This window comes from Glossina fuscipes, unplaced genomic scaffold, assembly GCF_014805625.2.
Source record: "Glossina fuscipes isolate IAEA_lab_2018 unplaced genomic scaffold, Yale_Gfus_2 112, whole genome shotgun sequence".
Classification (NCBI taxonomy): Eukaryota; Metazoa; Arthropoda; class Insecta; order Diptera; family Glossinidae; genus Glossina; species Glossina fuscipes.
Window position 1 is genome coordinate 9,252,541 of NW_023998455.1, and position 12,892 is coordinate 9,265,432.

Consider the following 12,892-nt stretch of genomic DNA (forward strand, 5'->3'; position numbering starts at 1 on the left):
AATAAACTTTGAGTTTACAACGAATAACTGGGTGAAAGATCGTTTTTCCCTGCTTTTCTCTAAGCTGATCTAGTTTACAGAAATTTTCGTTGACCTAAGGCATAAAAATATTTATTGTCTTAACAAATGCCTGAAAATTTACTTACCTCAGTAAACATAATTTACATTGATATGGTTTCTCACCACTATGGATCCGTAAATGTTTTGTTAGAGTTGAACTGTCCGAGAACGACTTTTTACACGAGGAGCAACGATATGGGCGTTCTCCTGAATGGGTTCTCATGTGCGTGGTGACACTGGAACTTTGTGAGAAACGTCTATCACAAATAGGACAGCGAAAAGGTTTCTGTCCTGTATGTGTGCGTACATGAGCTGTTAAATTTGCGGCTTGTGAAAAACTTTTATTGCAATCGGGACAACGGTAAGGCCGTTCGCCAGAATGCGTTCTTAAGTGGGTTTTCAATGTGCTTGGCCGAGCATATGTTTTTCCACACAAACGACAAAGGTTAGGTTTGCTATCAGATCCTTCATCATTGCTATCTTCATCATCAAAAGTCGCGGCAATGATGGGAGCCGTGCTAGGTGAAATTGTGGTTGCGGTGGTGTTTGTTATTGGTTTTGTGTCACGCATTTGTGTGCATGAAGTTGGACTTTTTGTGTTTAGAGAATAAGCCTGAGTCATTTGTGTGTTTGCGTGGAAACTTTTTGGAGTGATAGCAGCAGAAAGGGACAATGAAGGCGATGAAGAAGGCACCTTCTCCACAGCCTCTGCAAGAGATGGTAATATAACCGGGTTGTGATTGCTTTGCATTGGTGGTGCTCGGAAATCCGCTGTGAATGAGTATGTGGCGGCAGCGGGGTAGTGAGAAGGACTCAAAACCGGCGGATATAAAACGTTAACTGACGATGAACTGTTAGCTGGAGTCCACTGTAATTTATAGTGATATTAGCTTTCCAATCTACAAGTCAAAAAATCGCGTTGTACCTGGGAACATTGCATTGGCACAGAACCGTCCGCCGACCCATATCCATGCATTGTCATATTCATGCTAACGTTTACACTCATACTGGGATACATAGCTGCTGATCCTACGCCACTCATTTGTTGGTTATTGCAGGTGTTACTTACCATTGTTGATGATGATGACGCGACAGGGTTAGGAGGCTCATAAAAACATGCTTGATCTGTGGAGCTTAAAGTGTTGCCGTGCGAGGACTGTATGTTAGCGGATAATGTTTGGTTATGAGCATTAGGCGAAATCAACATTTGATGTGGATGAACGGTGTACGAGAGTGAAGCTTGATGTGGATTTGCAGAAAAGTTATAAGAGGTACCACATGGAGAGAATGGGAATAAGCTGGGCAATGGATCGATGTCTAAAGGTGAGAGTCCTGGGAACGTTGAGGCCATTTCATCCGCAGACCAGTAATTAGCGGCGCAGTTTCCTTCACTATCCCCACTATTGAAGTTCACTTGTGTGCAATTTTGTACAGAGCCAGAGACGTTGAACGAACCTTCACCAACGGCTGCATCGAAGCATGAGCCACAATCGAAATCGTTCGTAGGCAGTGAGGATACCGGTAGGGCTGTATTACCTTGACACGACAAACACCCAACACAGGAGGAAGCGGCGCACTCGTGCTAAAAACACATATACCGAAAGTAAGCGGTGAATAATTGATGTCAATATTGCGATATACTTCTAAAAGATTAAATATCCTGCTTGCCTTTAAAAGTAACAATCCATAACGTAATATAAATAAACAATTTTTTTAATGGTGGTTTGGCGTAAGCCAACTTGGAACATACTATAACGAAAATTTTAAACCAAGTTTACCAAGTTTAAGTTGGGAAGAAGTTGTAAATTTCAAACAATTAAGGCCGACAATGATGTGTTGAAAAATATAAGGGCCAACTTAAGCATATAAAGGCTTTTGTATGTGATTTGTAAGACCAATGTAGTTCACTGCAAACATAGGAAAACGCAAAGTAAAGACTCATCCCCAGCCTTTCCTTTTTCCAACCATAAAAATAGAAAAGAAGCAAAACTAAATGACTATGCCGGTAATTACGAAAGCTCCGGTAATGAGTATAAAATAATTGCTGAGCTGTTGTTTTATAATAGTAGTAACAACAAGCAATTATATATTCCCACTGTTGCTAGTAATAGAGGTCGTAATAAATTCTGAAATGTTCTAGACCTTCAAACCCATATAATAGGCAAGCCGTTGAATAAAAACCTAGTGATAATGTGCACAATGACCCCTTGTTTGTGGTTAAATAAAACCGATTAACGACAACAAGCTGTCTTCATCACTGGCGTTTATTTTTTAAGGTGAGCTTTGAACACATAGTATAGCAATTAATGTAAGAAGCGTCAATTGTAGCATGTTAATGGTTTTCACGAGATCAGAATCACTATCATCCTAACTATTATGGAAGGCTTTGTTAGCTATGCGAGCACATTGTTAAATTTTAACATCTTCTCGTAGTCTTTTCAAGCTTGGCAGTTGTAGAACTGAGAGACACATAGACATAGACAAAACGAAGGCCGTGTCTTCATACAGTGGTAGCATATTTACCTTTTTTATGATAACTCCGTTGCTAATCACCTATCATAAAGAATTTATTCGAAGGTTATATTAAACAGGTGAACTAAACCGGATCGGCGAGCTTTGACGAGGTGAGTTAAGCCTGTTTTTGCGCACGCATTCTTGTTCGCTTCGGCTTTATGCAGCTCTTTTAGTTTGTGCAATTTTTTTTTTGTGAAACTTTTTTTATGCAGTCTAGGAATATGTATAGAGATAAAAAGAGAGAAAGAGGAAGAATATGCGCGCTTTAGACTATGACGATCCGCATTGAATCCGTACATTTTGAAAATGTCTCCTTGTTTTAAATGAAAGCATAATTTTTTAAATGTTTCCATGTGTAATTTGATTCATTTTTTTTTTTTTTTCGGAAAGCACTATCCCGCTATTTCATAAAACTTTGAAAAATTTTCTGCGGGAATCTTTTTTATACGACCCTTCTCCCGACCCTTTTCGTGTCAAATAAATTTTCCTTCGCACGTTGTGAAAACACATTTGTGTTATAAATACTGATGAAGTTTCTGAATATTTTTTTCTTGTAGTCCGTATTTAATGCGCAAACGCAGGATTAGCTGTATGTTTAAAAAAAAAAAAAAGCGTGAAAACTTCTGCATCGTAAAACCCAATACTCAACGCCAAAAAAAATAATTCGCTAACGATTTTGAGAAGAACGAAGAATATGCCACAATCCCGTTAAAATTTATTTGTTGCAATATCGGTTTTCCTATTTAAAGCCGGCTTGCCTATAAGTTTGGGACTGCCTTCTAAAGGACTTTTGTAGAGCATTGTAACCCTGAACATTCTTTTCTATTCTCTACTTACTCTGCATAGCCCCCGCCATGTCCGTTAACTGCAACATGTATCTTGTATTCGAATGTATTCGAACCAGTCTACATCTGCGCGATCAGCAAATGCTTGCTGTGTCTTTCCAAATATTAAACTCTCTTTTAAGCAATTTAATATAGATTTCTAGATATCCTAGATTGCTTTGACAATGCGTTGGCGAATACGTTCTTCTTGGCTTCTTTCTTTTGATCTGCGATGTTGATGAATAATGTTATGCAAACCTTGCAACAATCGCTGTTGCGATAGTCTTACATTTTTTCCCTTTAAATTGACCGCAAACTTGTTACGTATGGTTTATGTTAACAAGTCCTCGTCTTTTATATGAACGATTTATCCAATTCCTTTTCTAATCGCGATAGACTTGTTAACCTTTATTCCAAAGACAAAGTGTATATAAATACATGTATATATATGTTTTACGCGCTCCACACATTCAACAATATCAATTTAAATGTTTTTCGTTTCCAATAAAGTTTCTTGAACGATTGTCGATGGCATTGTTTTAAATCAAAGTAACTTTTCTTACTATTAAGATATTTTTTTCCAAATTTCCTCCTGGGGCATTCGCAAATAGTTTATTTTTTAATATTAACACTTACACAAACACTTAAGATAAGGTTAAAAATAAATAACGTGTAACGCAAAAATTATTGTTTGTGGACGCTTTGCTTATATCTATTGTTATGAAAACCTTTCAATTTGACTGGGACCAGTCACAGTCGCAATATTTTCGTATACAAGTTTTGATCCCGTGGCTATATTTCTGAATAACTACTACCCACATGTACGGCAGAATCACCAGAAATGATCACAATCCAAGCCTCATCAGCACGTTCACAAATAGTGATAAAATGCAGCGCAATGTGTCTCGGAATAAGCGAGGGAACTTGAAATTAATATTTTGTAATATTTTGACTAAATCCATGTATTCGCTGCCTTATATCACCAAAACCCAAACTATAACGTCTAAACAAACCCGCTTCCCTGCACAGACTTCTTAAGCTCAAAATGAAAAGTCCGTCAGATCTAGCGTTGAACGATTTTTCTATTCACTTTCATCGCCTCCGGGTAAAAAGTGTTTAATTTCTTAAGTTATATTTACTTTAAAGTCGGAGTTTTTGCGATTCTTTTGTTCGTTTTTAAAAAGAAGAAATGTTTGATAAATAAACAAAGTGAATGTCAACGGCGACTGCGAAATTTTGTTCAGCTAACAAGAAACTCGATGAATTTTATTTGCGGATAGCAATGAATAAATGAGAAAAGCACCTTTCTCATCCTCCTTTTACCGCATTCCCAAAGATAAATTCAAATAGAGAATTTCACTCCGCCTTTTAGGAGGATCTCCGATTCGCCGTAGGTTGACAGCCTATAAGTCTCCAAAAAGACCACAATTGCTTTTAGAAAATATTTTTCGCATTTCTGAATGTGCATTTCCCCAAATTTCTGTGAATTTTGAGCGTCAACTGCAACAAGAACTTGAGATATTGTTTTCCCTCGACGTTTTCTCTCCGGATGACTAATTTCTTTTATAAATTCCGTTTTAATTCCTTTAGTTGAAGGACATCGTCTCCGTTAGTGAAGTTAATTTATTTTGACGAAAAATGCGGCCCATGACATCAAACTTTGAAAACGAATTTGGTCTGACTTATAAAACCTATAACGTTATTGAAAATTTCCAAGTTTGTCGTTTTTGTTTTGTTTTACCAAAATTTTAAATGGGTTTCATGCTTAGTTCTTTTCGTTCGTGTAGCTTTCCTTGCATTTCATTCCAACTGCTCCTCCGAATCCTAAATTTTTCGATAATGATGTAGAATGATAGAACAATCAGAAACTCATCACCTTTTGCAATTTCCATTGAGTTCATAAATACCAGTTACAAAATGTAGTTAGTTACATGCCATTTTCATCTTTAGAAAATCGTAACGTGACCAGTGCGAACGAGCGCTTTGCGGATGGGAGAGAAGTATTATAGGTATTATTTGTCGTTTCTTCGTTGAGTAGATTTCCACATAACGCTTTCAAGATCTCGGTTTGAATCCATATAATGTCACTTCCTTAGAAACTGAAGACATGCACTCCGGGGTTGCATTTGTTCTGAGCTGTACATTTGTTCTGAGTTGCAATGCGAGCCTACATGTCTCATAACCTGAAAATTGGTTAATCCTTTCCACGAAAATGGAGTTTTTCCTCTTTAAAATACTTTTGTGTGCATAACACTATCAAGCACAACATTTGACTCTAACTAACGCTTATGCTAAATTGTAGCTACGTGATCACACACACACATATTACACAACACTTTTTAAAGAAATCACTTTTTTCTTATTTAACATTCAAGTTTTTTTTCTTTGCTTCAAAATGCATTTTTTTAAAGAATTTTAATTGACATCAATTGATGACTCGGTTTTAATTAAAGATAATTTTCTCTTTTTTACAACAACAACACTTTCTATTAAGAAAGAAATCGCCCTAGGAATATATGCAGGAGCGTGAAGTGACAATAAGAATTTAAGTATGTAAATTAAAAGCAAATAAAATGCCGTTCTATGATTAAATTACCTGCGGACTGTCCAACGTTAAACCGAACAATGGATTGTTGGGAACATATCCTGTTTCTGGTTCCGCGGGGCCTGCGTTTGAGACATCGCATGATATGTACATAGCTCCACCCTCTTGATCTTCCAAAGAATCTAAGCAATGAATGGAAAAATCAGGAAAATGATTAATAGATGAAACATCCCCAAAAAGCTGCTGCGCAATTTTGCTCTTATTTCATTTACACACATCTATGCATGCTTTTTAAGCATCGATGAAACATCAACAAATTCTGCCAAACAGCACTAGTTGTATATAAAAATTATATTAATATTTAAATTGACTTATATGAGACACAGAAGAAGTTTTTGCCTTTTTATCCGTCCATGAGGAGGAAGGCAGACTCCTGATGCCATTAAAACAAATTACAAATACACATGTAATGGGAGCACTATAATACACTGGTCAATAATTCCCAGGACTTACACGTATGCTTCGTCATTCGAAGGAGGAACCCCCTATTATATTTGGAAAGTGAAAGCTTCAAACAACATGCCCCATAACAAGTGGTTACACCAGGAAAACTTAAAAAACCCTGAAATTCATTTTTGATAACCGCGAATGCACGGTTTCACAAGCCAATGGCTAGAATGGCGAAAACGTCTGAATTGATGTTCGAATTGCTGGTCTAGCTATTGTGCTTTGCAGATCTAGCGCACTACGACATCACCACCCAAAATGTTGCAATCAACGTTACATCTGTCATCCACAAAGGACACAGACCCACTCTTTATCTACAAAACACTTTGCTGCAATATATTTCCTTTCAAGATTTCCTTCAAGATTTTTCTTAAAGTATATTTGCCCTTTGTTATTGCTCAAGTTTCTTAAATATTCGCCAATCGTTAATGTTAATCCTTTTTCTTAAAAAACATTTCAATTATCAAAAAAAAACAAAAGTCTGCGAAACCATTTTGTTTCCCGTAAGCAGTTTAAAGTTAAGAAAATGGGAAGCGCACGATTTGAGAGCAAAGAATAAACTGTCAGGATGTTTATAATCTTTCAGTATGTTGAATAGTTTTATCATAGTCGAGAAAGTAATTCTGTAAACACAATGCTGGTTGAGATTTAACGCAACTAGCTAGGTCAAGAAGAAGCTTCGAAAAGGCAGTGTGCATTAGTGCCTTTATTGGAAAAGGCCGACTCGGCGACAACCTCTCATTAATTTCTCTCTTTCCAATCAACTTTCTATTCACATAATCGAAAAAAATACATCGTTCGCAGATTTTTCGGATTGACTTTCGAAAAATATCTTGACCAACTTGCTAAATTGCTGGGGGTAGTGGGAGCTTTCATCTTGAACAGTAAGCACGAAACGTTTGTATGGATTGTTGAGCAAAATCTTCCTTTAAGTGGCCGCGCATAGAACAGTACACGCACTGGTGTAGTGTAACCGCCAACCTCTCCTCTTCATTTGCATGACTTTGTACAACAATTACCCGAGTTCCAATAATCAGAGAAGAGCAATTCCACTTTAAAAGAATTATGCACTGCTCTCTGAGAAATCTCTGCAGGTGGTCGTCGGAAGCGGTGAAAGCAAGAGAGATTGTCGCAGACACGGCGGCAACTCCTTGGTTGTTGTCTTCATTTTGTGTGAAATGATTCAACAATTAGGTTTCTAGTACCTCTTTTCAAAAGGTTTCTAGTACCTCTTAAGCTATTTAGCCCAAACTCGGTTTTATTTACCTTGATATACACAGTAAAGAAATTCCTGAATATGAGTTTTGGTAGTACGGAATTAGACGTTTTGAAGGCAGTTAAAACAGAAATGGTCCTGAATTAATCATTGCTGAATATATAAACTAAGTTTAGGCGAAAGAAACAGTGTTGCATCCAGCTTTGATATCCGTTTGAGCGTCACAGAAAGAAAGCTTAATTTCTTACTGGAAGATGATCATTTTTGTTAGAGAGAGAGAGACAGAGAGATCGAGATAGAGAGAGAGAGAGAGAGATAAACTTTATTCTGGACATTAAATTAAAACAGATAAGCAAATAACAGAATATCTGTGGGAACTGTGAATAACTTGCAAACATAACCCTTGAGTATTTTAATGCTTTGTCTCTCGTTCGATGCGAACTACCCAGTAGAAATTATGTACGGCAGTTTTGCTCGGCTTATAACCGATATCAAGATTGCAACTTGCAAGAGTAATCCACATTTTCATAATGATCTTATTTCTGGTCATTGGAAGGAGGCTTTTGAACCTTTCCACAACTATGTAACTATGAATACGCTTTACAATCGCAGACATGATTACGAAAAAAAAGAAAAAATTGCGTAGCAAACGAGTTTGCAAATAATATCTTAAAAGTTATACACACGTAGACAAACGCGGACGAATATATATATATTTATATATATATTTGCTAACCACAAAGCACATTGTAACTCCGCCCCACGAAAGCATTGGTTCATTGCATGGGGTGAATTGTTTGTGTTTCCATTCGCATACAAATAGGGTATGTTGTATGTTCATTCAAGTATGCGCATGAGCAATAAAATGTATTATTTCTCTGCAATTTCCATGCTCATTGTATGTGTGTACAAATGGTTTGACTAAATCTATCTGTACAAACACCCCGTTATTAATCAATAAAATTATTTATGCACACCATGTCTGTAGAACATACCTTATTTTGCGACGAAAATTGAGTAAAGTGAAGAAATGAGTATAATATCTTGTATTTGTGGTAGTGTTTTCAGTAGTTTGCGGCACGTATGTGTAAGTTTTATATCAACTACTGAAGAGTGGTTGTATGTTCGTTTTCAGAAAACGCTTGCAACGCCTAGAAGGAAGCTGCTGGAGGTCAATAAAGGTATTCGTTTGTTTATCTGTCCCTTTGTGTAATGTGTGATAAACATTTCCCTGGTCTCTAAAATCTAGATATCGGCTTCAAATTTAGCAAGAACAAATTTAATTTTCTTAGCCAAACGTCATTCAATTGAAAAAATATTAAAACATTACCAATGTGTTGATTTTATTAGGAGTCCTGTAATTTTGATTGCCTCTGGTACTAATTGTATTACTTGGCATCAGTTACATACCTTCGAAGTGTGTACATTTCGATTTCAAATGACGGACAGAATTTTACAACAACAGACGGATTCACGTTTCCGACCATGTTGAACGTTTCGATTGAAAGCATTGAAAGCATCATCCATTAGAAAATGGTGGCGGCGTTGTATGGAAAGTGGTCGAGAAAGTGGTCTGATCCGAACCATATGCAAGGGCGCTCATCCTGACCAAAATATGACGGCATATCGCATTTCATCTAAATATCTCAAAAATTGCGTCTTGCAGGTTCAGCAAAAGAAAGCCACACAGGCAGGCAGACAAACTTCGATCGATGCAAGAAGAGATTCTGAGTCGATTGATATAACGAAAGACGATTCTGTCTGGAGGCCTCCGCACAAACCTAATATATTCTTGCACGGCAAGTGATGTAGGGTATAAAAATGACAATAATCATAGAAATTGAACTATTTATATTCACGGTGTATATGGAATATTTCATCGAAACTTTACAAGTATTTTGCCTGCAAACTGTTCCAACCTATCAATTGAGAGGGCGGACGGAAAGTAAAAGGATTTCTGCGTTCCTATTATTATCCCTTTCTACATATATCATTTTCCATACTTTAATGGGGAAAATTGTGGGTAACTTTGACAGTAACGCATCCGCATATATGTACACACGTGTGAAAAAACTTACCCAGAATTATTTTCAAGAGTTTGGAACTGTTATGCAGCAATCCCATGACATGACTCCTTTAAGAAAATGTGTTTGATGTTTTATTGAGTTTCTCGGCTTTTTCGGTTTAACCCTTCTATGCATCGTAATTTGTAGATTTCGGACAACTGTAAAAACGACACCGAAAAGTTCGTCAAAAAATATGCACTCATTTATATTTTAATTTAAATTTGTTTTTGGAAATAGTTGTGGTGTTCCTCGAAACAATTGCACAGTTCCGCTTGCTACTCTAAGAATACTTTCATTGTTGGCACGGAAGACGCATATAAAACGACAATCCAAACTTTTCTTCCACCTTGACTCATAAAAACACAGAACTACCCGCAGACAACGACATATTCATATATTCCGGAGAGTCTGTCTCTCCTCTCCTAAAGAAACGATTCAGAGCGCTTTCCTTTTGGTTCGTTTTCACGGCTTTTCATTGGCTCATGGCGTCGACGTGCAAGCGAAAGCATATATTGCAATATTTAGAGGATGTGCGTAACCCATAGTTTTTTAAAGATTTTTTTCGCTTCTTAGTAAAGAAAGAGTTAGATCCAAATATACGCAAATACGTTCAGTTCAAACATTTCTTTTGGAATGTTCCTCTGTATCTTCACTTTAAATCATTTATAATTGTATCACTATTTTGTTACAGCGTTAGTTTCTAATGCGAGCTTAATAAAATCTTTTAATAAATATTTAATTGCGTATAAGTTGAATATATTTGCAGAGAGCAATTGTCTTTATTAGCCGCAGCCGTGTTTATATGCCGTCTGTTAAATAGTGGCTTATTCGATCATTCATGTATATTATTTTTTTATATTAATAGAGCAGCGCGTGTCGCGAGCATAAATCGATCTCATTAACTTATCCATATCAATAATGTGTGATGTTTTCATTAATTGGCTTCAGTGATTGGCTTTTGTTAATTTTAATCATTTAGGACGAAAAAGGAGGTCTGGTGCGTGCTTTTTATATAGGTATATATATTTTTATTTGCTATACTGGATGGGATCTGACCATAAAAATAAATGCCGTTAGGCAGAATGTCAGCTGGCGATTCGATGAAGAGAAGAGAAAACGAGTGGATTTTAACACAAAATTGAATCAACTCTTTCTATCATTCTTTTTAATTTTTCTACGATTTTCTCGAAAGTCTATTTAAAATCAGACCGTTTGGACGGCTTTTAATATTTAGAGCAACTTTGTACACTACACACAAACATTGCATGTATATTGCATGGTAATGGGTCACAATTTTTTTTGCTTCTGTGAACATTAGGTGAACTTTTTCTAATTTAATTTAACTTTTTAAATATTTCGTCGGTATTTCTTCGCTTCGCGACAAAGACATGAACCTCAAAAATTGTTAAGTGCCTTGGTGTTTTTTTCACTTTTACAAAGATCGTAGCCTATTGCCAAGGATTTAATATCAGGTATGGTATCCCAGCAGATCGTGGATATTCAAAGGAATTAACATTTCTGTCCTTGAATTTGAATTAACTTTAATTACTTGTGTATTATTCAATCTTAAATTCGATTTATAATTTTTAAGAAAAATTTCACTCATTGTATTCAGTCTGCAATAATAAGAATGCGAGGACAAATACAAAACTTATATCCGTTTCGAAGCGCATGTGAAGGAATCGTTCGAAACGACTTTAGCCATGAACAAAGGAAGTTTACATATCTTGTGCAAATTCCAAAGTTTTTTGAGTTCTAGAGCCGTGGCAGGCTTCTTTGCTTTTGAACAGTTTCCGCTAATATATTATTTGTTATTAAACTTGAATCTGTAACACAGTAAAGTGTATTTTCCTTATTTTAGTCGAATTCTTTTTTAAATATATTACAAATTTTCCCAGTTCCAACGACAGATGCGTGATCAGATCGATAACCATGCTTGAGTTGATTTCTAATCACAACTATTAAGATTTGATTTTCTGAGGACATACAATATATGTATGTATGCAGTTAGAAAATTAATTTGATTTGACCTGATCTTCACGAGAAAGATCAAAAGAAAAATTGCGAACAAAGAGGATTGAATTTCGTTGACTTTCAAGAGCCATCGACCATTGAAATGGTGATAATGCGCGGAAAAATTAATAATGTTTCTTTCAAATAAACGCTTTTGTATATGTTCGAATAGTAATTTGGAAAAAAAAAATTCAACATTTTCGAAAAAATGAACCGGATCAATAACTTCGAAATCGAATAACAAAAACTTTCTATTAGATTTCGCCAAACAGAAGAAATTTTCGATGCACATAATGCTTATTGTTCGATTTTGTTTTGCGATATTCCATAAAATATTTGATAATTTCATATCCATTTTAAAATTTTCAAAAGTGTTTTGTTATAAATTTCACATACGTGTAATTAAGAGTTCACGTGAGATATAGGCATTTTTTCGGGCACTGTCGTGATACCCTCGAGAAAATTCTTTTTCAATCTTCACACTTCTCCACTTTCCAAAGCGAGGTTTAAACGAAACTGGCTTTCTCACATCGAAACTTAACATTAAAAATTAAAAAAAAGAAAAAAAAAATCTCTTTAAAATAATATGGAATATGTTTAGCACCTTGCAACGTGAGAACTTGTTTTGCATTGAATTTTGCATTTAAATGTAGAAAATCCTTCCGAATCCTGAATATCTGATTTGTGCCGTTACGTTTTTAGATAATTTTTTTCATTTAAAATAATTTCTTATTAAATGTAAATGTGGAATTATGTTTTCAAAGTTGTAAGGTTTAAAAGTGAGAACCGTTACGCGGCACCGAGTTGAGAAGACTAAACAATTTGATATTTAAGTGTATCTAAGAGCAACTTGCAACACCGAACTAAAGACAGCAACTAATTCAAGCTTGAATCGATTCAGTAAACAATCGACTGAAATTACTGAGGGAGCGTAGCAATAATTGCAAAATTTCAACAAGAACGACAATATCAAGAAATAAAAAGTGAACGAAAACAAACAGTTCACAATTTACAAATTTCAATTGTCCTTACTTAACATACTTACAGAGCAAAGAGTAAAGATGAACCAATTCATTGGCTCTTCTTCTTTCCCTTATAGTAAAAGATAGACGGAAAACAATTTTTCTTTTTTTTCTTGTCTTCTTCT

At 35.8% G+C, this 12,892-nt stretch overlaps 1 protein-coding gene across 1 annotated transcript; it reads right to left on the reverse strand.

Moving 5' to 3' along the window:
- Window positions 1-142: 142 nt before the first annotated feature.
- LOC119639174 (protein glass) lies at window positions 143-12,624 on the reverse strand. Its single transcript, XM_038036432.1, has 5 exons — window positions 12,350-12,624; window positions 9,745-9,890; window positions 5,995-6,125; window positions 986-1,642; window positions 143-928 (listed from the first exon to the last, which is right to left on the reverse strand). The coding sequence occupies exons 2-5, from the start codon at window positions 9,788-9,790 to the stop codon at window positions 143-145; spliced, it is 1,620 nt and encodes a 539-aa protein (XP_037892360.1). The 5' UTR covers window positions 9,791-9,890; window positions 12,350-12,624.
- Window positions 12,625-12,892: the final 268 nt, after the last annotated feature.